General features: G+C 37.6%; 3 protein-coding genes across 7 annotated transcripts; 2 read left to right on the forward strand and 1 right to left on the reverse strand.

The window, feature by feature from the left end:
• The first annotated feature begins 35 nt into the window (after window positions 1-35).
• lman2l (lectin, mannose binding 2 like) lies at window positions 36-7,597 on the forward strand. 3 transcript variants are annotated; one of them, XM_014470502.2, is made up of 9 exons: window positions 36-234; window positions 585-703; window positions 920-1,037; window positions 1,141-1,223; window positions 1,348-1,380; window positions 3,772-3,933; window positions 4,023-4,137; window positions 4,377-4,502; window positions 4,617-7,597. In XM_014470502.2, exons 1-9 carry the CDS (start codon window positions 36-38, stop codon window positions 4,757-4,759), a joined length of 1,098 nt encoding a protein of 365 aa, XP_014325988.1. In that variant the 3' UTR covers window positions 4,760-7,597. The 3 variants fall into 3 exon arrangements, with proteins under 3 accessions (XP_014325988.1, XP_023194282.1, XP_023194283.1); XM_023338515.1 differs by lacking the exon at window positions 36-234 and adding an exon at window positions 238-313; XM_023338514.1 differs by lacking the exon at window positions 1,348-1,380.
• A 2,437-nt stretch (window positions 7,598-10,034) lies between these two features.
• On the reverse strand, window positions 10,035-19,248 carry LOC102217523 (WW domain-binding protein 1-like). Its single transcript, XM_014470505.2, has 4 exons — window positions 19,031-19,248; window positions 17,988-18,090; window positions 16,914-17,081; window positions 10,035-14,614 (listed from the first exon to the last, which is right to left on the reverse strand). The coding sequence occupies exons 1-4, from the start codon at window positions 19,091-19,093 to the stop codon at window positions 14,058-14,060; spliced, it is 891 nt and encodes a 296-aa protein (XP_014325991.1). The 5' UTR covers window positions 19,094-19,248; the 3' UTR covers window positions 10,035-14,057.
• A 1,427-nt stretch (window positions 19,249-20,675) lies between these two features.
• Window positions 20,676-25,427, forward strand: LOC102217774 (ADP-ribosylation factor-like protein 3). Of its 3 annotated transcripts, XM_023338649.1 has the most exons (6): window positions 20,676-20,734; window positions 22,261-22,404; window positions 22,570-22,686; window positions 23,426-23,476; window positions 23,679-23,864; window positions 25,048-25,427. In XM_023338649.1, exons 1-6 carry the CDS (start codon window positions 20,732-20,734, stop codon window positions 25,093-25,095), a joined length of 549 nt encoding a protein of 182 aa, XP_023194417.1. In that variant the 5' UTR covers window positions 20,676-20,731; the 3' UTR covers window positions 25,096-25,427. The 3 variants fall into 3 exon arrangements, with proteins under 3 accessions (XP_023194417.1, XP_023194416.1, XP_023194418.1); XM_023338648.1 differs by lacking the exon at window positions 25,048-25,427 and having other exon boundaries at window positions 23,679-24,002; XM_023338650.1 differs by lacking the exon at window positions 22,261-22,404 and having other exon boundaries at window positions 20,710-20,734.
• Window positions 25,428-26,004: the final 577 nt, after the last annotated feature.

Here is a 26,004-nt window from a genome sequence, read left to right on the forward strand (position 1 = left end):
AGCTTGCGTTTTTGCATGGTGAGTTTTGACCCACCATGGCTGCCGTTAACAGCAGCAAGCACAGCCGCTCCAAATCACAGCTGAACGCTATTTCCAAATGGAACATAATGCAGTACAAACTGTATTTAATTTGTACTTTCCTTCTTTTATTTGTAAGTCTGTGCTTTTCCGACGATGACCACGAAATGGAAGAGTTCCTGAAGCGGGAGTTTTCCCTCTCCAAGCCTTACCAAGGTATGCCATCCGTCCAGGAAAAGCGATGCAGGGGTGGGGGACCGTCTGGAGGACAGATGTTTCCAGAACGACGTTTTCAGTAAATAAACGACACCTTTGTTAAAGTTTATCGCTCACAGTTTAACATGTACGGAAGTCTTTTTCGGACAGAATACAGCTTCCCATCTTAGATTTAGCTGTTATAGTTTACTGCTGCGTTACCACACTATTATTATTCTCTCTTAATCTTTTTTGTCTCTTTCTTTATTATGCCAGCTCTGTTTTTAGCTGACTAAGGAGACCTGCTTTGGCGTTAACAACCACCTGCCGAGTCAGCTCTTTGGTAATGATTGTATCGTTTGTGGTCGCAGGTGTGGGATCTTTAGGCTCCTCCCACTGGGAGCTGATGGGGGATGCCATGGTAACCACTGACCAGGTGCGACTCACACCTGACATGCAGAGCAGACAGGGGGCAGTATGGAGCCGCATTGTGAGTAGCATAATCTATTTCTAATAATTGATTTACTCTTTTACATGATTGATGCTAGTAGACCAGGCAGTCTCTCTCTCTTAGCTCTAATGTTAGCATAACAAATTTCTCCTATGTAGATCAACATTTACTTTAGGAATTAAAGCAAAACTAAAGGTTTCTTTTAATATTCTTTTAATTGAATGATGTCACTTTACCTTTGGCTTCTTCTTTTAGCCATGCCACTTAAAGGACTGGGAGATGCAGGTGCACTTTAAGGTTCATGGGCAAGGAAAGAAGAACCTTAACGGTGATGGTCTAGCCATTTGGTATACCAAGGAGCGCATGCAGAAAGGTGATTATAAGACATAATGTAATGTAGAAATAACTCACTAATATTCACGCATATTTCTAACGTTTCTCTCCATCTACAACACTCTACTTTGATGTGCCTCCAGGTCCTGTATTTGGAAATATGGACAACTTCACTGGCCTGGGTGTGTTTGTGGACACCTATCCCAACGAGGAGAAGCACATAGAGGTATGCTTCAGCTCTTCTGCCTAAATCCTGGTCAGTGAACTAGCGCCTCACACTGGCAAGGTGTTGTTGCAGATTCGTGTAAAGGGGCTGTGTTTCTGTTCTTTGTGCAATCATTTGGACACAGGCGCAGAAGAAGAGATACACCCCCCGCACACAGGTAACCAGGTTCTGTGTTTAAAACAATGTAATGGAAATCCATCCTAGAGTTGCATGTCGCTCCCAAAACCAAAACATTCTGGTTTGCAACATTTTTGTTCCTGCATGGTTTGCTGTGGGGTTCACTGACTGTTTTACTCACATTAACATACTTCACATTTCACAAGCCATTCAAAATATTTTATATCCAACATTACATAAGAAACAAAACTGAAAATAGGAACCTTGCATCAGACTCCGAAAGGTTCTCATTAACAAGAAAATTATATAAGAAATTTTAAATGGCACTGATGCAGCTGCTGTTATAGGTTTAAAAATGTCAGCATCTTAAAGCTTTCTAAATAAATTGCTTTCGATGAGTTGAAGGCATTGACTTTATAATTACTACATAGCCTTGCAATAGTATCCACAGCTTCCTCCACATTTCGTCACAACCTAGATATTAACCTAAATATGTTTTATTAGGAATTTATGTAACAGATTAACACAAAGAAACATATTTGAAATGGAAATAAAATGATCTGGGGTTTATAAAATATTTTACCATTGAAAATCTTAAAAGTTTGCCACCTGAGTTAATATTTAGTAGATTTAGTACATTTAGTTGTTCTTACAGCTGCAAGTTTCTTTATACGTTATGCATCTAAAGATAATTCTTTTGCAAAATACAACAAGTTCAGTCATCTTGGATGGAGAGCAACTATGAGAAATCAAGTCTGGGCCTTTATATCACATAAACTTGCTTCAATCAAAACTATTCCATAATAGTTGTGTCTGTATGTTTAAGGTTGTTGTTTTGCTGGGAGGTGAACCTTCAACCCAGTCTCATGTTTTTTCAACCTCTAGCAGCTTTTAAAAAAAAATTATTTATTATTTTTCCAACATGATGTTACAAAAGTAACATTTTGGTCTCATCTAGCCAGAGCATCTTTGACATGTTTGTCCTCTCCTACTTTCATTCAACTTTCAGAAAAGGTCAGCATAGTAGAGTGTTTGACAGATTTTCCTCTCTAGAGCTTTTAATATGTAAAAAAGACAACAACTTTAAAAGCCATTTATACGTTTCCCTTCACTTCACAATGGTACACCACTTTATCTAGGCTTATCACATAAAATCTAAAAAAGTTGTAAAGTTTATTTTCATACAATAAAGAATTTGGAAGTGGAGTGTAAACATTTAATATGTAAGATGTGCATTGGGTTTATGCCATTTAAAAATGGGCTTTACTGAAATGAACATCTAGTTGGCAGCAAATACTTATTTAGTAACAATAAAAACAAGACCATCAGTTTTAGATATTTTTTATTCTGAACAGGAAAAAAGATAAGAAAACACTACAATGTTCCTACATCCTGGGTACTTTTCTGTTTCATTATTATCGCTATTATTAATACCTTGATTTATTTATATAGGGATTGCTTTCCCAAACATTGATTCTGTGAAATGTTTCAGAGCTCCTATTGTGATTTTCACCATGAGATTTTCACCAAGCAACATCATTGCTAATGATGATTTTAGAAACTTTTGTGGCATTATTTGCCATATTTATGACCTTGTTGTTAATTAATCTTCATATTGTGGTTATATGCCATGTTAACCATTTTGTCAAAAGAAGTATTTAGTATTAAGTATTTAGGTGTTTTCTATTCTTTAAACATTTTGTCAGCATTAATGCAAGAAAAATAAAATGTTTGTTTTTAGCTTTTTTGTCTTTGTCCTACTTTCATTCATATAAAAGCTTAAACAATTAGCTAATTCACAAATAATTGTTGCACCTTTTTACGTTTTTGCTCATATCTTATGGTGCATCTCAGCATTTTATTTTGTTTTGTCTGTCATGATTGTATTGTGACCAGAAATCATCGTTTGTCAAAATGTGAGTGCATGACTGGAGTCAACTTGCGTGACTCCATTAAAAAACCCCATTATTCACACAAATAAAAAGGAATATTTGAATGTGAAATGTGCGGAAAATGTAAAAGGTTCTTGCTACAACAATGTGTACTGAAAGTGGAGCATTCTTTATATCCTACCCACAACTTTTCAACGTTCTGGCTGCCATTGCATCTGATCTGATTCAAATAGTAAACTCATCCCACTCATCAAATTTTTTCTCCCAGGTTTAAAAACAGCAGTTATCAAACCATTGATAAAAAAAAAAAATAATATGAACAAACCACTACTGCAGAATTACAGGCCAACCTTCCATTCATCAAAATTATTGAAAAAGCTGTTTCAGCGGTTAAATTTCTTCCTATGTATGACCAATTTCTTGCATAGTGAACATCCTCAAAGTGATCAGCATCAACATCTTTTGATAAGAGATGAGTTTAAATCAGATTTTCCTGAATTATCTTTGCCGTCTCTCTCCTCCCCCTTTTCAACTACAAGAGGATCTTCCCGTTCGTTATTGCCATGGTGGGCAATGGCACCATTAGTTATGACCACGAGCGGGATGGTCGCCCCACCGAACTCGGTGGCTGCAACGCCATGGTGCGCAACCAAAAGCATGACACGTTCCTCTTCATTCGATATATCCGCCGCAGGCTCACGGTGAGAAACCGCCGACAAAGAGACACGGATAAAGAACGCCTACGCCAGAAATTAAAAATGCTTTTGTTTGGCTGCAATCTGTGGGGCAGGTGATGATAGACATTGATGGCCAGCATGAGTGGAGGGACTGTCTGGACATACCTGGAGTGAGGCTGCCTCTGGGATATTATTTTGGAGCTTCAGCAATCACCGGAGATCTCTCGGGTAAATCATTGACACTCTCTGGAGAACAGCACTGAAAATGTTATCAGCCACTACAAATTGTTCTGCTTCATTTAAACAGAGATTCATCCAGTTAATATGTAAATACACACACACAGACCAAAATTAAGTAATCACACAGAAGGAAGGTTTTGGCTCATCTATGCTCGTTAAATCATTTTGAAAGACTCAAAATCTAAAACGTAGATTAATTGTGCTTTGTTTTTCTGAAACTTGATAAGATAATCATGACATCATTTCCCTCAAACTTTACCAACTGACGGTGTTGCGGAGTAAAAAGGAAGAAAAGGAGGAGGAGCAGGATATAATAACTATCCCCAGCGTGGACAATATGGAGCTCCTCAGACGTAAGACATGCAAAAAAAAAAAACATTTGTTCCATCACATTTAGATCATTCAATATTCTCTCTCTCTCTCTCTGTGTGTTATATTGACTTTTGTTGTTTTTCTCTTCTTCTCAGTGGGTCAGAATGAAGAAGGGATGAGCGGATTAGCCATTTTCTTCACTGTGCTCTTCTCCATGCTGGGATGCATCTTCCTCATCGTCATCGGCATGGTGGTCTACAGCCACTGGAACGAGAGCCGACGTAAGCGCTTCTACTGAGGAACGCCACGAAGGGCTCAGGGATTATTATAACTACTGTGGGCCACTGATCCACAGCTGAGATCAGATGAGAAGTAAGACGCTGCCACTGAGCGGCGGAGCAGCAGAGGCTTTTACCCAGTTTGACAGGAGAAGGAGGACAGGCTTTCCCTGCAACTGAAGCCATTTTTTCAGGAATGGTTCTGAACCAGCTGGAGGGATTTGCATTTTTCACCTCTGATAATTCTTCTAAGTAGTTATGTTCACTGCACTTACTCATAAGTTCCTTAAATGTAATAATTTTGTCCAGATGACTTCCTAAATTAACTTCTCAATATTTAAACCATGTTAAAAGGGTTTGCTCATTATCTGTGGTATAAGTTTGCTGCTATGAGCTTAGTTTTGTCTATCTTACTCGTGTCGTTATTGCGTCGTTCACCACTATCATCGAATTTCACGTTTTCCTTACATCATGCAGCCTTATTCTTTCCTTAAGTAAATAAATTAGTCATTTTAAAATTTGGTCACTAAGCGACATTCAGATGGCATTTTTAGTACTACATTTGATTATGAGCTTGAGAAAAATGTTCTACTTGAATTATTTATTCAGTTGATTTATTATTTAATTTGCTCCAAAGCTTCTTACTGCTCTTTATGAAAAAAGCAAAAACGTTTAAGACAAATACTATGTAAGATATTTGATCAGGTCCATCCATTTATACTTTACATTAGTGTAGTTGTTTTGAACTTCTTTAATTAATATAATTTAAATTGAATCTAGTTCAGGTTCTTCCAGCTGTTATGGGGCACAAGAGGTTGAATTAATGTTGAAAGTTTGGTTTGGTAAAGAATAACATTATGTGAGAACTTTTAGGTCATTATATTTTCAGTTTAAGAAAAATGAGGTGAACTTGTATGTTATTGGTTCATTTTGTGTGGGATGAAGAACACATGATACCTATATAGGCTCTTTTTATGTGAAGCAACAAATGGTTGGAACATAATATCAACCCTGCTGCCCAATATTTCTGAGAGGTTTATAATTCTTCATTGAAAAAAAATACAAACAAACAAAAACACAAAACCTGTTTCTAAAAGATAAACGAAAGCAGACTGAGATGGTTCGCAAACTAGTGTAACAGTTTTTTTTTTATCATCTGGATAAATTTAGTAGTGCCTTCCCTGAATTTTGTCTGGAAGGTAACTTTGTACATAAATCTCAGATTTGAAATAACAAATTTTTCATGTTGCATTAATGGATACTCTGTTTCTTGATCTTAGCTTAGGAAGGGATTCTGGACCCAATTTCAGCATTTTCCACTTGTTTATTGATGTAACTTAGGGTTCAGGTCAGGATTTTTAACAAAGCTGCCTCCCTTCTTACCTTGTACTATCACCATGGTAACTTGTGCTAAAAGCCTAAGCTGCTCCATGGGCACCTTTGGTTTCCTTTCGCGATCCAGTACTTATAAAGCGCCTCCTCTTAACTCATCAATGCCCTGAGAAAACAGAGTAGCGAAAAAAAAACATTGTGTTGAAGGAGCGGCAGCGTTTTCTATCTCCTTTCACATGATTATTTTATGTTCCACATATATTTTTGACACCAGATTGTCTCACCAGAATGGATCCTTATGTACCTGAAACAGACTGATTATGCTAAAATTTTCAGTCTCAGAAAATTAAACTTAGATTTAATAATGTGACATTTTTGTTCCTGTTTCTTCATTGTTATTGGCTCTTTCTCTCTAACACCATCTGTCCTACAAGAACATGCACCTGCCCAAAGTCACTGACACGGCTTTAAATTAACTAGTATCATAATACAACTACAGCATTTGTTGGACAGATTAATAATAATAATATAAAAACAAATATGTTGAAGCTCCTTTCTATTAGAACTCTTGACTGTTTTTAATCCAATGCTGATTTAGCAAATGTCTTGATGCAGAATTTTAACCTGTTTACAATATTTTCATGGAATCCATTAATGCTTAAAGTCATCATCCTCCAAATTCACAAACTTTTCATAAAATGGTGAATGAGGCCAACCCACATGCATTCACATTTAAAGAGAATCGTAACTTAAAAACATGCTGCAGTATCAAATCTGATGTTTGCATGCCTTTTTCTTAAAATGCAAAAACTTTGTCCATTTAAAATAAAATTGAAGTTTTTGTTTTATTTTGAAATGTATCAAGATTTTGTTAAATGATTATAATGTGCTTGTTTATGCATTCTCAAAGCAACATGATCACCTCTCAGTGCTTTTTAGAGCTGGAAAATCTCAGTTTTTCAGCTTGTATGTTGTCTAGACTGCTGTGCCAGTGTACGTGCAAAACTGTACAAAACTGATTTTAAAATGTTCATATGTGTTGAAGGCAAATCATTTATTGTTGGATGTGAAAAAAAGATATGAAAATATTTTATCTTTGCCGTCTTCCACCGTTAGAGAGTATGAACACGACTAGTCTGGGTTTTTAGGCATTTACGAGATAATGTGGGAGAATTTAACTTTGAATATATTTATTAAAGATATTTTTCCTGTGAGAGACTTGAGATTTGCTAAGAATGTAAGCAACATAGCTGCTACAAACAGTCTTTCTCTTTCCTAACACTAAAATGACCTTTTGTTTGTTGTTTCTTTTGTTACGAGTACAAACATGTACAAACATGTCTCCTGTCTCTGTTGCATATCTTTGCTGTAAGCCCTGCGCACATACAGGTCTGACGCAACAGGCTGGTGTTGTTGCACATCATCTTTACGCTTCAAATTGATTTGATTCTTTTTCGTAAGATGACTACTTATTTCTACTATCTTATTTCCCATCACACTCATTTGCTTTCCCTGGTTGTTTTGTTTTTTAATAAAATGTGTCTTATCTACTGTTCAATATAACAAATCACTTCTGCTTTTTTCCTGAGTATTTCACTTTGGCATATTGTAGGACAAAAACATATTTGCAAAGGTGCACTTTATTATTTTAGTATATTTTGTTAATAGCACAAGCACTATTTCACAAACTGAAATAAAGACCTTTGATTACATTAAATCAGGGAGGAAACTGTTATTTCTTTTCATAATTGTCAGTAAACAGTTACTATTATCAAAGTATAAACATGCCACAATTTTATGAGGCAAAATGTTTCAGAAATTTTCAATATATAATTATATATCACTATTTCTATTTCTTTTTTTCATAGTTCTGTGTTGCCGGATATCGTCAAATTATTTTGTCAATTAGTCTGACCATCAAAGTCAGTGGGTGGGTCCACACTGCTGTAAACAAGGCGATTGGTTGAGATACTACACAGGTTAGCTAATCAGATGCTTGGGTCTGTTTGGGGTATTTTTGAGTTGCAATGAATAGATTACCATAAAACAAGAGTTTGTAGTTAAATTTAGAGGATTTAAAATCAAGAAACACAGACGGTGAGCAGAGCGCCAATGTTTGTTTTATTAAAAAAATAAAATACAAACGATGACCCAGACAGTACACAGTAGACTTGTAACCAAAAACCAAAGCAATTTCATCTGTCAGTCATTGCTCTTTTTTTTCTTCTTTTTCTTGTATTCCACTTTACTCAATTTGGCTTCTTTAAAAGTTACCAGAACAACAATGTAGAAAGAGTGGATTTTCCGTAGATGGCTGCTTCCCTTTCAAATTTACATGTTTCTCATTTTCAGCAAAAAAAAAAAAAAAAAAAAAAACATCCTAACCACAGCACCTACTTGTGCTTGGTATTACCTATGGTTTAGAGGAAGGAAAAAACATAATTTGTAGATTTTGCAGAAAAAGTCCCACTGGCAACCTAGACAATGTTTCTTTCGGCTAAATGCTGAGGACTCATTTTGATTGGCCCGATAGCCTAAGATCTGCTGGTTTAATGTAAGCCAACTGTGTTCCATGGTGAGGTCCTTCATGTGTATATTATAGAAATATTATGGTGCTGTATTGAGAGGATTAAAGGCAACGGTTAAATATTCTCTGTAAATTCATAAAGACAGAAAACAAGAAGAAAGTTGCTCTGAACGGCAGCAGCAAAAAGAACATTGTCAACATTTCTCTTTGAGCATGCACAGCTTTGACATGTGGTTTATCCAGAGTTTATCCATGAGTCAAGAGTGGAAAGTTATTGGGCAGCAGATACAACAAACGGCCAAAAAAAAAATAAAAGAAGGGGACGAAACATTTGCTTTTTAACTAAAACCCCTCGGCATACAGAGTTATCATGACATTGCAGTAGCATTACAAGTACATTATTTTTAAAATACATACACATAGACTGATCGATTACAGTACAGCGCAGTGCCACGAGTGCCGACAGTCATATTGCTCGTACTGGTGCCCATGGACATCTGACGGAGAAAGGGGGTCGCAGCATATAACAGTAGGTTTATGTTTTTTGCATAGCCTAGTTGAGTAAAGTTCACAGAGATGCGTGATGTAGGGGGAGCGAATATCAAAACACGTGACAATCATGAAACGTTTCCTTTGGCTTTTTGAGAGACGGTGATCTGAAATCTGTTGTCGCTCTGCTTTTTCCACGATAATAACCCTGAGAGTGAAACCGAACAGACCACGGTCGGGGCGACCTCTTGGGCGCGACCCCTGGATGACCTGCGAAGCGTGGAAATGACGAAGGCCTTTTGCAGATCTACGTGGGTGGATGTGCCCCTTTTCGAAAGGAGTTCAAACGGAGGCAAACAAGCAAATGCAGTTTCTGAGGGTGGAGTCACAGTCCACCGGTAACGTTCCACACATCCACGCATGCAGACGGTTACATGTGCTTTCAGTGTGAACATACGTGTGAGGAGAGACCATCACGCACCTCTGTTAAGGTTGACAAAACAAGAAGGCAAGGATAAAGCCTAAAATAAAGAACAAACACACACACAAGTTCATATACAATAGATTAATATATAAATATGAGCTCCACCACATTGAGAAATGACCAAAGTTCACTTTACGCATCTCTGTGTTCAGATAGTGGATCGCTGTAACTGTGGTTTGAAAAAAGAAAAAAAAGAACAAAACCGATTAATCGCTCAGTAGAGCATATGTCTGATGACAATTTATGATTAATATTTAGCCCTTAGTCTCGGGAAATGTGTAAAAATCAAGGAGGGATTTACAAACGAGCCCCTAACCTCACTGCCCTCCACTGCTGTAATTGGTATTAAATATGTACATGTACAACATGCCTTGTATCCATAGCTCTTGAAGATCTCCACATTTTGTCACATAGCAACCACAAACCTCAAGGTACCTTATGCTTTATGACAGACCAACACAAAATAGTGCATAACTGTGAAGTGAAAGGAGGGCTTCAAATTATATATATATTTTTTTTACAAACAAAAGATTTCAAAAATGTGAGGTATCCACATGCATTTTCTCTGATACCACTAATCAAAAGTACAACCAATGACCTTCTGAAATCACATCATTTTGTAAACAGTCAACCTGAGTATAATTTCATCAAAGGCCTCAGAATCTGGTTCTATGACGAGTCAGCCATGTAGGAGATGCAGCGGTCATGTAGAAGGAAAGATTATAGTCCAGTGGGACCAGTACGGTGGAAAACAAACACGGCGCAGGGATCTGAACATGCCGTTCCCACTGCAAACCATGGTGGTGGCAGGGTCATACTGTGTGGATGCTTTGAACCAGTGAGGCAGTTCAGAGTTGGAGAAAAATCTTTTAAAAAGTCTATAAAAAAACAAACAAGCGAAAAAAAAAAACTTTGGACTGGGGGAAATTCACCTTCCAGCAAGACGACACTAAAGACACAGCGAGAGCTCCGATGGAATGGTTTAGGTCACAACATATTCATGTGACAGAATGGTCCAGTTAAAGCCTGGACAAAAAAACAAACGAATAAAAATCACTACTTAATCTTCAAAGAATTGGTGAAAAAAAAATCTCTAGATATTAGACACCCATACATGTTTTTCCTTCTACTTATGCTCTATTTCGTATTGGTCTGTGATATAAAATACCACAAAACGATTTGTGGTTGTTGGATGAAAGAGGATGGAAAACTTCAGCAGGTGTGAATATTTTTGCAAGGCACTGTGAACAATGGTGAGTCTTTTCCAAAAAAAACAGTAACAGCAACAATCTTGCTTCCTCGTGCTTCAATCTAATGCACAGGAATGCAAAAACAAAACTGAGCACAATAAATCTGGTCTGAACACATTATATCAGTGCCACAGCTATAAGTACACACAGTATTTTTTTAATTCAACAACCACTTCTCAGCAACAAAACCACGTCAGTTCAGTGGCTTTTAAATGTACGCCACATCCTCTAAGCACAGAGCCTGCGAACGTTTCTAAAACGAGATTAAATGCTACTTTCTACTGACACAACAGTGCTCATTTGCTCTCTAATACAACCATGCTTGCACAACTATTACGATTTATAAAAAAAGAAAAAAATAAGACGACTACACCTACTCTAATAAGGCAGTATTACACCAGTTTCCACATACAGAGGTTATATATTATCTGTGCAGCTCTAATCAAGACATCGGCTTTATAGAAATGCAACAAGGCAGTTTAAGGTGTGCTGTCAAAAAAAAAAAAAACACGTTTTATCAAATCTGCTTAGGGGTGTGCAGGCATGCTCACATTGCAACCGCTCCTCTGCAAAGGTCATGTCAGAATGGCTTCATGTTCAAGCACCTGTTAGGTGACACAGCACTATCGCAACAAAAGGACTGGGAACATTTTGAAAGTTTCAGCCCGCAGTGCGTGTGTGCATCACTCTGTCCCGACACGTTATGCCGTGTTCCTCTGCTACATTCTAGCCGCAGCAGCACTCTAACCTAACCAACCACAACCTAGAAAAATAATTTAAAAAAAAAAAAAAGCTGCTGCAGGCCGGTGAAGAGAGGAAACATTTTCATTCTGATGCGCACAAACAAAATGACTTTATGTGTTTTGTGTGGAACTAATAAGAGGAGAACTTTTTTCTCAAGCAACACTGAAGTGTTTGTGTTCCTCCTCTTTATGAAGCCATGGTGTAAACTTCTTGTACAAAAGTCGGACTGGTGTCTGATTCAGGCACTGAACCCATTTTAAAAAACAAATAGGCATGGACCGGCTATCGGGATCGAGGCTCAAGTTTTGTCCAGCTTTTTCAAGCGTATTGTGATCAATTAACAGCCCTCGCCCACTTGTTGATGCACACTGCTTTTCAGCTGGTAAGGAAAGAGCTACTATGCTTTTTCACTTCTAAATTTAGCAAGTGTTTTATTGTGTAAATATTTTTAAAACGTTATATTTCACACCCTGATAATCTCCCAGCCGCCCATGCCTGGTTGGAATATTAAAGCCACTGATATTGCCAAAGAAGCAGCTTTAGAGCATTGCATTGTGGGTGCATGCGTGCACGTATGCTGTCAGATGACCTGAGTTTTTACACACAATCAGAGCAGATGTATAAAAAGCTTGATCTTTTTTCTTTTTTTTTCTTTTCCCCAAACTTCATTCTTTTAAGGTTTATTTCCTGACAACAACTTGTCTCAGACAGAAGAATGTCCATGGAGGAACTTCATTATGCTGCGGCTTTCCCCATCTGCTTTCTTTTTTTTACATATTCCAAGCAAACAAACTACAGTTTGGGAAAACAAGCTGCATGCATTGGTGCGGAACATGCAGTTCATTACAAGCATTTCTGTGGTCGTGCCAAGACCAAATCGACTGTCGAGCAGAGCTTGCAACCATCTCAGCTTGCTAATGTACTGGCCCTCTGTTGCCAGTGGAAAAATGCCACTGCAAATCCCTCACACTGACAAAAGCTATAGAAAGAACAGAAACCCACGACAGCACCAGCTACCTAGTTAGCACTCATCAAGAAAACTACATCAAGACATCGAAAAAGGAATCAATCCACCGCTTTACCCCTAAAACTATTTAAACTGAGTTCCTCAGCCACCGCAGGGTAAGACTGTTGGAAGTGATGAGCAAAGCAAGTATTAAAAATGACGGAATATGCTAATTCACTCAAATATAAAACACCAAGTCATGCCTTGTGCAAAAAGAACAAAAACCCCATCAAAATCAGTGCTTTAAATTTTTACCTCACAGATCTCCAAAGCATATCTCATAATTTTGTCACTGCACTGTCAACCGCACACACCCGCATCCAGGAAATCTGCTGCAAGGAATCATGACACATGTGGCATTTACTAAAGCAGAGCTGGTTATGTGATGAAAAAGCAAAGAGCAACTACATCCTTCAATATTGACATAAAAAAAAACAACATGCTGAGTGATAAAAATTCCCTCAGCGAAAACAAGTTAAATAAAACACAACATAGATCTCCCCTCAATACCTTTTTTTGACTAAAAACCTGCCCATGTTGTTAGTACAAGGGTTTTACTGCAGCTAGGAACTGAAGTGGGGGAAGATCGCATGCATACATGCAGACAATCAATAAATCACTACAATGCTGAGCACCACATTAATCATTCTAATTAGATACCAAGCAGCCCTGGTGACAACATTATGATATCAAAACAAGAAAAAACAACAAGAAAAAACAAACAAAAACAAAAAAACGGGTGGCATTTAAAACACAAGAAGCTGATCTCTTCTCCGCTCAAGTGTTTTAGCCCCTCTGCCCCAACATGGGCTGCCATGACCTCAGAGATGACATCACTGTGCAGCTGTGGCCTAGATTTCACAGCAAACACTCAGTACTTCTACGCATTAAACGGCTTTGGGAAAAATAAAAAAAAACATAATCTGATTCTAATTTTTGCAAGATCAAGCTGATTGCTGAAAATGTTTGTTCTTCCCTCAAACGTGTTCAGTCTTGGGGGAGACCCGAGAAACGTTGTTTTGCCGTGTTTTGCAGCATGCTTCAAACCTCAGTTGGGAGGGCAGGGCGGAAATGTTCTGACCTACGAGGGTTTTGGAACAGAAACGTGAAAGCAGCGCTGTGGAAGATGGCGAGAGAAATGGTCAATTCTGCCTTCAATCCAAAATGGCCGCTTCCTTTCTTTTTCACCACTCAGTGACGTTCTCACGCCGAACAGAAGGTAGAAATATACCCGACAGAGAAGCAGAACGTTTGCTGGATCCCCCCGCTAAGAGAAGTATAGGGGAAAAGCCGTGCCTTGCCCACATTGTTATTGTATCAATCCTAAACAAAAGCCAGAACTGATTAGTTAACATCATCATTTCGCAAATATTAGTTCAGAGAAATAAAGCGTAGCCATTCCCCCTGCGCCAATGTCGGTGGCGATAGTTATGGCCCTGTGTGAAGCTGAAAGCTGCATTAGTTTGCTGGTTGTTGATGCTGTGGATCACACCATGTGGTCTCCAGTGCTGGTGTTGGCGGACTGGCATGGCAGCTCAGAGCTGCACTCCTTCTGCCTGAAGGTCTCCTGCGGGCGTCCGGAGCAGCAGTCCCTGCCGGCACCTTTGCACATCTGGTTTTCCTCATCGCTTTCCTCCTCCGGCCCTGAGCCCTCGTCTACGTCCAGCTGGCAAACGCAAACCTCAATCCCTGAGTCGCCGGTCACGTGCCGGCGTCGGGTTACGAGCTCGTCGTCCTCCTCATCTTCCCCCTCCACCGCCGCCGCCCCCGACAGCAAAACATCTACGCTCTCCTCTTCCCGGGTCTGTGGTTGGTCAGCTTGTGACATTGCCCCCTCAACTGACGAGACGCCGGATGCCTGACGGTGCGCCGCTGGCTCTGCGTCAGGGAACATTCGTGACACGGAGACAGAAACCGGCTGGCTTATTTGAGGAGCGGCCCCCGGAGCTGACTCAGGAGGGTTTTCGGAGTACGGGGGAGGCGGGGTCGGGGGGTGACCCACGACTTCTTCGTAGTCGGGAAGCTTGCAGTCATTCCAAAACCCTGAGGATCATAAAACAATAAGTTGTAGGAGTTTAGTCCTTCACTACGTTGATCAAAAGAAGAGGAATTAAAAAGGAAAAGGATATAAATTTATCTGAGCTCGCTTCCTATAAAAGCAATTAATAAAGGACAAATAAATCTAACTTTAGATTTTTTTTCAAAGCATAGGTATAGTTTTAAAAACGCATTTTAACAATAAAAACAAGTCTTTGTAACCACACCTCCCACAGGAAGTGAGTAACGACAGGCATTTTGTCAATAAATTGACAAAATGATCTAATTATAATTTCATAGGAAAATTACAAACTTTTTTTTCAGCAGCTGGCTGTACTAGTCATTTTTCTAGGGTTTATGCTTCACATGAATGCCAAGCAGATACATTAATAATGTTTGCTTATTTGGGTTTGTTTTGCATCCATTGTTTGGTTTGCAAATTTTGCACCTTAACCTATGTCCTGGTCAAACATCAGTTGCTTTTCAGGTTAAAGCAGGTTGCAAATAATTCACCCTTTCCTTGTCAAATCTACTGAAATTTTCTGTCATAATTTATTTGCAAAATTCTTCTTTTACTACAGCAAAGTGCATTCCCTCAGGTTGTATTCAGCAAAGAGTTCAACTCTCCCCCATCTGGTTCAGTCCATCAGTCGGCTGTTTACGACAGCCAAAGATGGTGATGATAACTGTGAATTTCCCCACACTGACGGGTGAACGAAATTTAGTTACCCAAGACTGCTCAGGTAGCAAAACAAACAAACAAAAAAGATGAAGGGTGTGGCTTTGTAACTTAATTGGTTAATATTTTAATAGAGTGCCACTCATCAGTTTCAGAAAAATGCTGCTTTGACTTGTTTGTAGCAAGATGCAAAGAACACTGTACAAGAAGTAACTCAATTACGCCTTACCAACAGAGCAACAACAAGAGTATTAGGTGTTTGAGTTTTTCATTAAACTTATTATGGATACTATTACAATCTGATGATGCAGTGTTTTTTTAAAAGATGAGTTGTCTCCGTTTTTACTGGATGGAAGGCCTGCTAGACATCGAGAGTGTCTCTGTGTGAGTCACTGTCTAGATATGCATGCAGGTTGGAGTTGTGTTGTCATTCTTGACTTGAAATCAAGCTTGCTCCCTCTGGGTTTTACACTCTGACAAATGGGAAGCTTGTCCAACTGCCACTTGTGATATTAATGGACATGATATCCTTTTTCCTGCCAAGGTCTAGAGTGACCACTGACATTAAGGTGACGTCTCTGCTGTTGGCTGTCACTGCTGCAGTTTCAGCTCAACCACAAGTCTTCAAAACACAAAGATTTGCAGTCGAGTGCGACAAGATCAGGATAAATATCTGGTTTTGGCTCATTAAAAATCAAGAGAAATCGACAATCGTCTGGTATCAGAAATAATAAAAGCATGTGAAGATACGGTAAAGGAGATTAATAAAGTGCAATCAAACTAAAGTACATCAAGAAAGTTTGTCACAAAAGAGATTTTCTGATCGTTTAATATTACTTGACTACAAGTCTGTATCTCATGATCTGTGTTCAGTATAAAGAGATAAATGTGAAAGAAGTTCCTTTGGCAAACAAAAAAATAAATAAATTGTCACATACATTGAAACAAAAACAATATGGACATTAGTTGTGAGATATAAAGTTTGGGCATGTGAGACAACAAAAAAGAGAAATTACAATAATTCCTTGCAAAAGTATTAACGGTCTTTCAATTTTTTGATACTTTTGTCACTCCTTCAACCACAAAATTCAGTGTATTCATTAGGACTTTTTGTAAAGACCAACATGCAGTGTATAATTGTAAAGTGGAAGGAAAATTATATGATTTTGTTTTTATTCAAGGTGGGGATGATGTGCTTAGGGTTATGTGCAGTGTTAGTGTTAGCCTCGCCTCACACACCCAGTATTTTGCATATATTATTAAAATTAAAATTTTGATCTTATCTATCCAGAGTATACTGTGTTCCTTTTTGAGGCTTGAAGCAAACATTAAGCATAATTTAGAGTTGCAAATCTGAAAAGTAACAAATACAAATACATTCCACAGTTTCTGATCTTTATTTGTAACAAGTGTGGAATACCATGCAATGGTTTCTTCCCCTTACAGTTGTGCACTGCTTTGTGTTGTTTTTCCATAGAAATTCACAAAAAAATTCAATTAAATTAAGTTTGTGGTTGTAACATGACAAAATGTGGAAAAAACTTACAAGGGGTGTATAGTACTTACTTTTGCAAGGCAGCATCTTTGACACAAACATTTTAAACCACAAATAAATCACAATCTTACTTAAATTGAGAGGTGGCGGTGTAATGAAGGAGCTGGAAGCACCCTGATAGGCCATTAGGCTGATCTCACGTTGCCGTTGCTCCTGTTGCAGACGCATTTTAACTCTCCGGTGTCGGTAGGCACAACAGCAACTGAGCATTATGATTAGCGTCCATACCAACCAGAACCCTGAGGGAAGAAGCAGTCTCAGTTTAATCTTAGCACTGTACAAGGTTAGGTATAGCTAAAACAAATAATGAGGAGTAAAACATCTTTAATTTTATTGTAAGAAATTAAAGAGAAGGAACTGAAATCAAAGTAAAACACCCTTTATTGCTTTTAGAAATTTAAAATGTCATTTTTAAAATAAGGGCACAGGCACAAAACATAGAAACTCCTAGATTTTTATAACTATTTTTTTTTTTACATTTATCCAAAGTTGAAAAAAGATCAGGTGAGATGTAATAATTGCATCGATTTTTCCAAACTGTCCAGGAAAGCAATCCTTGTAATACAATATAATGTAAATATGTTCTCAATTCTTTTTAGATTATTTAATTTTATAAATGTACTTTCACCTTCCTAGGGTGTCTGGCTTTAAATGTGGAGCATATAATGTGACGATAAAGGAGTGAAAAAATAGAAAGATGAAAGATGGACTTTCATCTTCTGAATGAACAGAATGATGCCATAATGAATTGATAGTCAGCCAATATAATGTAAGGATGGATAGTGAAAAATAAGAGTGCATGTGAAGATAGATAATGGAGATTAATAAATGTGCAATCAAGGACAATGGGTAGATTGATGGATGGTTTGACCAAGCAGGACTACTTTCAGAAAATGGGATATAGTGAAATGCCTGGAAATACAAATATTTTTCCATACTTGTCCAGACCTTGAAAACACTAAACTCCTTACTTTTTCAGACTGAAAAGGAACCTTGAAAGCACCTGATTCAATCACAAAGCAGGTTCTATATTCAATTTAATAGTACCTCCAGAGAACCAACAGTGACAAAAAGTGTATATTCTTTATCATATAGTAGTCACACATTAAAATGTTAACACACACACACTACACATTTGTACTTACACCATAGTTCGTAGTAGTAAGTGCAGCATTCTGTCTCCCCACAGCAGTAACCCATCTCACAGCGGTACTGTTCATTATTTACCCCCGAACAAAATTCTTTTCCCTTCAGTACACAGGAGAGGTAGACACAGAGGAAGGCAGAGTAAATATCCGAGCAGAAAAGTAAACAAATACAAGGCCAGCCAAGCTTGTCCTTTCTCGTTGTCACTTCAATGTCACTTTCTATAAAGTTGGATATGTCTGTCAACTATACATTTAAGTATATGAAATGTACTTTCTTGTGGTAAATCCAAAAATGCTAACACTTGGCCAGTAGATTATTAAATAAAAGCAGCAGCTAAACCATTCAAAATGCTGTTTAAAATTACAAAGAAATTATGCTGTTTGAGTCACATTAGTTTCGTTTAGCTAAAGGCCAAATTAATACACAATAGTTGCTTTAAAAGGGCCCGAGGGGAAAAACATTTTAGTCTGGCTTTATATTTTATGCTAATAAGATTTTAGAAAATACGCGATAACGAAATTCCTTCACTGTCAAAACTATTGTTTAACTATTATCTAGATGTTTCAAATATATTTATACTTTAGACTACCTTTGAATGAGGTCTCTTTCTCATCAAATTGCTTGTACTAAGTTAAAACGTTTATTTATGGTGAAATGTTCTGTCAATAAGTTGCCTACTCGGTCTGGCGAGCTAACATCAGCAGCTATGAATAAATATGTCGATTCGCCGGGTACCCGTTAGCAAAACCGCTAGCGTTAATCTTAACACCTACGGTTCTAACTCTCAAAATGGGCCATTGAAACACCATTGTGAATGTACTTTAGATAGAAAACAATTCTAGTTTTTACAATAATTCTTAAAATATGAAGGGAAACTTTTGCTAACTGACGTCACCCACGGCAAACAGAAGCGAACCGTGCCCCGTTTCCTTTGTGGAGGAGACAAAAAAGAATCGCAGGCGGGCCTTCACCAAGCCCCGGAGCAGCGGTCTGGGCTGGAAGCTTACGCCGACAGGGTGAGCTCACAGTACGGTCTTACCTGCACCAGACAGGTCCCGGTACAAAGAAGACCTACAATTGATCCCAGTGCTTTCTGTGGCATCTCTCTGGGTTATCTGCCGTGAACACGACAGGAACCATAAAGCAATCGGACCGGACCACCAGCAGCAGTGACAGCGGATGGCTGAAAGCTACCAACTAACGGTTCAGCCTGTCACACTCAGACATGTTTTTGTTGTTTGACCGAGAAACACTCCCCAGTACGGATATGAGTCTTGGAACGGGTATTGAACTGTAGGGGGCGCTGTGTGTAAGTGTTTAAAAAACCAAATTAAAAACAAGATTTTACGAAATGAATCTTTTCTGTATAATATATTAACACTGTAGGTAAACTCTAAACTCAATTAAACTCTAAAAAACAAAAAATGAAACAGGATAGAGCAATTCTTTTTTTTTCGTCCCAGTGGGGAAATTCAATACACACAAAAATAAAACATAAAATTGTGCAAAGGAAAAGTAAAATTGCACATTTTGTTTACGTTATGCTTTTAAAACATTTTCAACAAGAAAACAGCTTGCATAAAAAATAAGAAACTTCCCTGTCTTAAACCATGTTCTGAAAAAATCCTGTCCAGTAAATGTTGTCACATAAACATTACACATAAATTAAAGCATAACAGTGCACATATCCCTTATATTTTATTTGTTAAAAGAAGTTAGATGAATAAATAAATCACAAAAGCTAAGAGATATTGATTATTGGAAATAGTCAGAACAGAAATAATAACAGACCAAATAATTACTAAATATCAAATAAACAAATTAAAACTATTAACACTACAATAACAATAACATTATTACAATAATAATAATAATTATTATTATTATAAATAATAAATTATAATAATTCATATACTACTATCATTAAGTAATGTAATAGATATAGTTTTGACAGCCTCTCAACTCATTAAAATTATGTAATGCAAAAATATTATGTTAACATGTTTGTTTTGTTTCCATATAACTCTTCTAATGAAAGTGAAACCTATTCAAAAATCCAATTTGAAAACACAATCTTTCTTCATTACTACTATTTAGACATTTGAGAGAGTCCCTGTTGTAGTAATGGACTTTTGAGTTTCCTCTTTAAGGCAAATGGGCTTGTAAAACAAATCCATTGTTTTTACATAAACTGAGCCCAAACTCTAAGCAGTTCTTACAAAGGTTATGCATGAAGTAAACATCCCAGTGCCGGTGTTTAGAACTGTAACATCTGAATGTGGTACACCTTTTCTTGTCTAAATGAAGCAATATATGCTTATGTTGTATGAATATTATTATATAATAATGAGTTGTGTTTGATCTGTGTATTGGAATGAATTGGATTGGTTTTATTAAATTCAAACTAAATTTCTTTTTATATTTCTATACATAAAATGAATCTGTTAAAGATCTTTGAGGCTACATTAGCTATGTGGTGTGATATGAATAAACTTAGTTGAAAGAAGCAGAATAACAGCTGTGGTACAGTCGGGAAACACTAAATAATGAGAATACAAGAAACAAAATTTTTAAAAATTATAATTTTGATTATTTAAGGATCCTTTTTTGTTTTGTTTACGCAGGCGTCAGAGTTTCCCTGAAAAAAAAAAAAAAGGCAGCTGTTCTGCTGAGACACATGGTGAGGAAGACGTTAATCCACTCAGGCTGAGAAACAACCGCAATAGGACCCGTGGACACCATGGTGAGTTATCTCAATTCTTATCAGCAGGAGCAGATATTTAAAACCTGGGCTGCCTAACTCATGTTTCTCATAGCTATAGACTGATTTAGTTCTGCGGTATTTATTGGAGTTCTAAATATCTCTTGGTAAGGTTGATGAGGCCAGAGTTGATTCTGTTGGCCGTCATAAACACTTGGGGCTTTATTCCATTCTCAGTGCTAGCTTTAGTTCAAGAATCTATTTAGTAAATTGTATCAGATATCCCTCTGGATAAACTAACAAGATAATACCTGATTAAGTAACTGTGACTGTAAAGTCAAAGCTGCAGTGATAAAAGGCTAGTTAACCAATTAGATTTCTCCAAACTCAAAAAACCACCTCACAAAACTTAAAAAAACATAAATTAGCAAAATTAATAACTTTTATAATGCTGATGCCTACAAATATCTTCTGAACATATTAGTGCATTTATTCCACAGATTACCAAGCATTTCTGCAGCAGCAAATTACTCTGCTATAATCAAAGCCTAGCATGCTACCTTCTACAGATGCCTAATCTCAGTCGACTTCAGAGCGTCTTTGAGCTTCTAGTACATTTATAGACGACTTTATAGACTAACAGCTAAATCCTTTGCTCTCTTCATCCATGGTTCTCAAACTACACTACTAGTACCGCTGGTGGGTGGGTTGCTTTTACAGTAGTGGTAAAAGAAATGATTTTTCCAGTTATTTGCAATGTAAATGTTAATAAATTAACTGTGATGTAAAGTTAATGAATGCTAACATTCAAAAATGACGAGCTGTTTCAACACAGCAATGTTTACTTCAACAGGATGTTCTTAAAAGTGCCAAGGAGAACATTTTGAGAACTCCTTGTGCAATCTGAATCAGAAGAAATGCCAGTGGCTACTTGTGCTCTGTTTACCTCAGGAGTTAGAAGTAGATCTTGAAATAAGATCTTAAACTATCTTAATGTGCTTCCTGTTTAATGCTTCAAGTTCAAACCCTAGTTTAGTATATTTATTGATTTGGCCAGTGACCAGGTTAACTGCTATTAGCAAAGCAAACTAACAACCGTTTTCTCTGTATGTTCTTTTTAACAATGCATGCACATTTTTACTAAACTAAGTAAGCAAGTTTAGTTGAGTGTGGAAGCATTAACAAGAATAATAAACAATTTGAACTGCAGATATCTCTTAGTTTTCTCTACACGACACCATATTGGATTTGATAACAGGTTTTGTAAAGAAATTTTAGACTTTCCCACTTGGTATTCAGGCTTTTGTTAAATCTTCTAACTGAGGCTTGAAAACAGAATACAGAATTAAATAGCGTTCTTTGATTATTTGGACAGTTCTAATGGATCCAAAAAAAAAAACTTTATTACAAACATGCTGTAGATGTTTTGAGCTGTTGGTTGAGTGAGTTGATTTTTCCAGACTGGCTTTTGAGGTTATTCAAAGTTTGCAAGATACTGCTAAGTCATCTCATTAACGCTCATCCCACTGAGGTTTAACCGTCTCTAATACGCCGTGATCCTCCTGCAGGGCCTGCTGTCTATTCTTCGGAGACTAAAGCAGTCACCAGAGCAGGAGGTGCGCTTACTGCTGTTAGGGTTGGACAATGCTGGCAAGACCACGCTGCTCAAACAGCTGGCAGCTGAAGATATCAGCCACATCACCCCCACACAAGTACACCCATGCACACGCGCACACAGAAACACTCTGTTAATGTCAAATTGTGAGATACCACTACTTAATTTTCTAGTCAAACAGTCAGGTCATGCATCAGTTCACCTCCTTAGCGAGAGACTGAACTACCCATTAAACTTAATCTATGTTGCCTTTCACCAACAGGGCTTCAATATAAAGAGTGTGCAGTCTTCTGGGTTCAAATTAAACGTTTGGGACATTGGAGGGCAACGCAAAATTCGTCCTTACTGGAGGAATTATTTTGAGAACACCGATGTACTGGTAGGTTCAGTCTGATGTTCTCATATGGCATAAACTCTAGCAATAGAAAAAAGTAATTCTATCTTCTGCTGGTCAGAAGTTTACATACACTAATCATGGGCATGAATGGCATCTTAATTTGGGGCTTTTAAAGACTGAAATGACCATACAGAATATTGCAAAATATTTTATTCACTGTACTGTCGACTTTCTCTGGTTTACCCAAGGTGAAAAATACACAGACACCACTACTAATGTTTGTTTAATCATACCATAGCAAGTTGCTGTTAAGCTTTAAACTTTTTGCACCTATCAACAAGCTTCTGGTATAATTCTTGATATCTACATACACTTCAGATATCAAGAACTTTAGTCCCCAAAAAAGCTTAATCAGACTTGCTTTGGAAACGTCAAGGCAAGTGTCCTGTTGGAACAACCATCCAGCTGTTTGTTTGATTAGAGAAATTGAATAATTTAGATGTAGTCGTACTTCTCCATTATGTCATTCACTTTGTGCAAGGCACCAGCGTTGCTGGCAGCAAAATAGCCCACATCTTGATGCTACCACCACCATCTCTAATGTTGATTATGGTTCAACATTTCTTGTTCTTGGTGGAAACGATTTTAAAACAAGCTGAAAACATGATTATTGTTGTACAAGCTTCTCAGCCAGGATTTACTTTTAAATACTTTTCAGTCTGCTGACTGAGAGGTAAGTTTTTATAATGTCGCTTTAGTATGTTCTTTTTCTGGATTGCAGATCTATGTGATTGACAGCTCAGACAGGAAAAGATTCGAAGAGACAAGTTTGGTGAGACATAATTTACTTTTGCTTGAAAAAAAGTGCAATACAAATAGAAATTTAGATTAGGTATTCACCAGAGACCATCCTGGAAGTACAAACTTAAACTACTTTATTTAAGGAGTGGGTCTAGTTGGCAAAGACTTTATGCAATTACAGCATATGCTAAGACGCTCACCAAAGCATATCCGTTTTCATTTTTTACCCTCAGGAGCTTGCCGAGTTGCTGGAAGAAGAGAAACTTGCAGCTGTGCCGCTGCTGGTGTTTGCCAACAAGCAGGACCTGATGACAGCCTCTCCGGCATCGGAACTGGCAGAGAGTCTCAACCTGCACACAATACGGGATCGCATGTGGCAGGTGCAGGCCTGCTCAGCACTCACTGCAGAAGGAGTGCAGGTAAATACAGTGTGTCATGCAAACACAGTGTGCGATAAGCAGAGGTCGAGACGGAGTGAGCTGTTGAGTAACAACAACTGTGTTTTGCGGTCAGTTTTTGAACCCGGAATAGGGACATTCGCTGCTTTGACATCATAGGAATAAGAGGAAATATGGCGAGTTCTGTTAATCATATACAATTATTCACGGTAGCTTTCTGTCAACCAGCTTGGCCTGTATTTACAATTTACTGATATAAATACCCTGTTGTTAAATAGAACTACTGCAATACTGCCTACAACAGCAATGAAGACGTCATCATGCTGTTTCCTACTCCTACAAATATTTTGGAAGCGTGTCTTATAACTTTGGTAACTTTGCCCTCTACGTACCTTTAGGTTTACAAATTCCTTTACACACCTTGAACTTTGTCACAATTGTGGTACTCAAAACTGACCTTGGTCTTACACATTTTCAAAGTATTGGTCTTGCCTCAATCTTTACTGCATTTTTACCTGATCTTTTTTTTTTTTTTTTTTTTTTACCTGATCGCTCTTGGAAGTGCTGATCTCATGAATTTTTCTCAAGATCATGCAGGATCACAACTGCAACATCCTATTATTATTGCAACTTTTAGTGATATTCCTAATTGCATTAAAAATGATCCAATCATTTAATTTACTTTGAGTCTGAGGCTCAGGGGTCAAGAGGTTAAATCACAGTTTGTTTCTAAAACAAAATATAACCCCCATGAGGAAATTTTTGCTGAATATCCTGTTTTGTCTAAACAACATACATTTGGAGTTAAAAAGAGAAAGGTTAAGAGATAAAGATTTCCACGAATGCTTTAATGTGACCAAAAGATGATATTCGGATGGCTAACAAAGTCAGATTTTAATCTCTTTGTTAGAGCTAAATGTGGACTGGAATTATGAGCTAGCACTTTATACTTGATGAGTTCAGATTTCAACATATTTTTCTGGGCAAGAAGAATTAAATCAAGGATCCAGAAAAGAAACATGGAAGAAGTTGATGAAACCAGATTATGAATGCATTCAAATGTTTTGTGTGGAGGAAAACTAACTTCACGTTAAGTCATATTAGTAGCAACAACATGCTGAGGAGGATTAAGATTTCACTTGACAAGATTCTGTGTATCAATACAATTAATAATTTTGGTTCTTTTCTCACTTTTATCAAACAGGACGGGATGACCTGGGTTTGCAGAAATATAAAGTTTCGGAAGAGATGACCAGTGAGTGGTGACCAACTTACATAAGCACTTTATACTTGATCTATGCAGTAATTTTGAGAACGCTATGCAGCGGCAGCAGAGTGTGTTAGTTTTTTTAATTGTTACTCTTGCCAATATGTTTATGTTTTTTACAAAACATAATCTTACCAGTAAAAAAAAATGCCAATATACTACCAAGGAAGATGTCATGCTGTCTCAGACCTCAGTGTTGTACTGTATATATGTAAGTGCAGTTTTGTTTAGATATTTGTAATATTGTTTTGTAGGTCCAAGCAAGAATTTCCTTTAGTAGTTTTCTAAATAAAGATCCACTTTTGAGGTTTAAAGAACCTGTTGAAGCTGGTATGACTAATTTGTGAACACTAGAGGGCGACATTGCACCACCACACATCATAATTTCCAGTGATCACGTCCTCTCTTTTCAATCGGTGCATCAGCGTGATGGTATTTTTTATTTTTTTATTTTATACAATGGCTGATTTAGTTTTCATGATCATAAAGTTTTTCAAATTTTCAGTATGAAACAGTTTCCATTCATTTACAAACATAAAGCATATTTCTGCCATTAAATCCAATAGACGTGTCTGTTAATGTTTTCCTTTCTCAAACTGGCCCTTGAGTTTCCTAGTTAAGGTCCTGGTTTGGTGCAGAAAGCTAAACATCGTAAAGAGATTCAGTGTGAAAACCCCTTTGCCTTGGTGTCCACAAAGAAGCTAGTTTCAAGACGTCTTTCTCACCTGTGCGGTAAATCGTACAGAAAGATCTTGGCCATTGAATTACTCAAATTCTCACCTTGTTCTCCACGATTTACCACAAGGCAATCGCATTCCCTTTCTCTTTCTCGCTTCTGTCTGTTAGCAGCACATTTGCCACAAGCCCAGCTAATCTGACCTGGATGAGTGCGCC

Source organism: Xiphophorus maculatus, chromosome 8 (assembly GCF_002775205.1).
Source record: "Xiphophorus maculatus strain JP 163 A chromosome 8, X_maculatus-5.0-male, whole genome shotgun sequence".
Taxonomy (NCBI): Eukaryota; Metazoa; Chordata; class Actinopteri; order Cyprinodontiformes; family Poeciliidae; genus Xiphophorus; species Xiphophorus maculatus.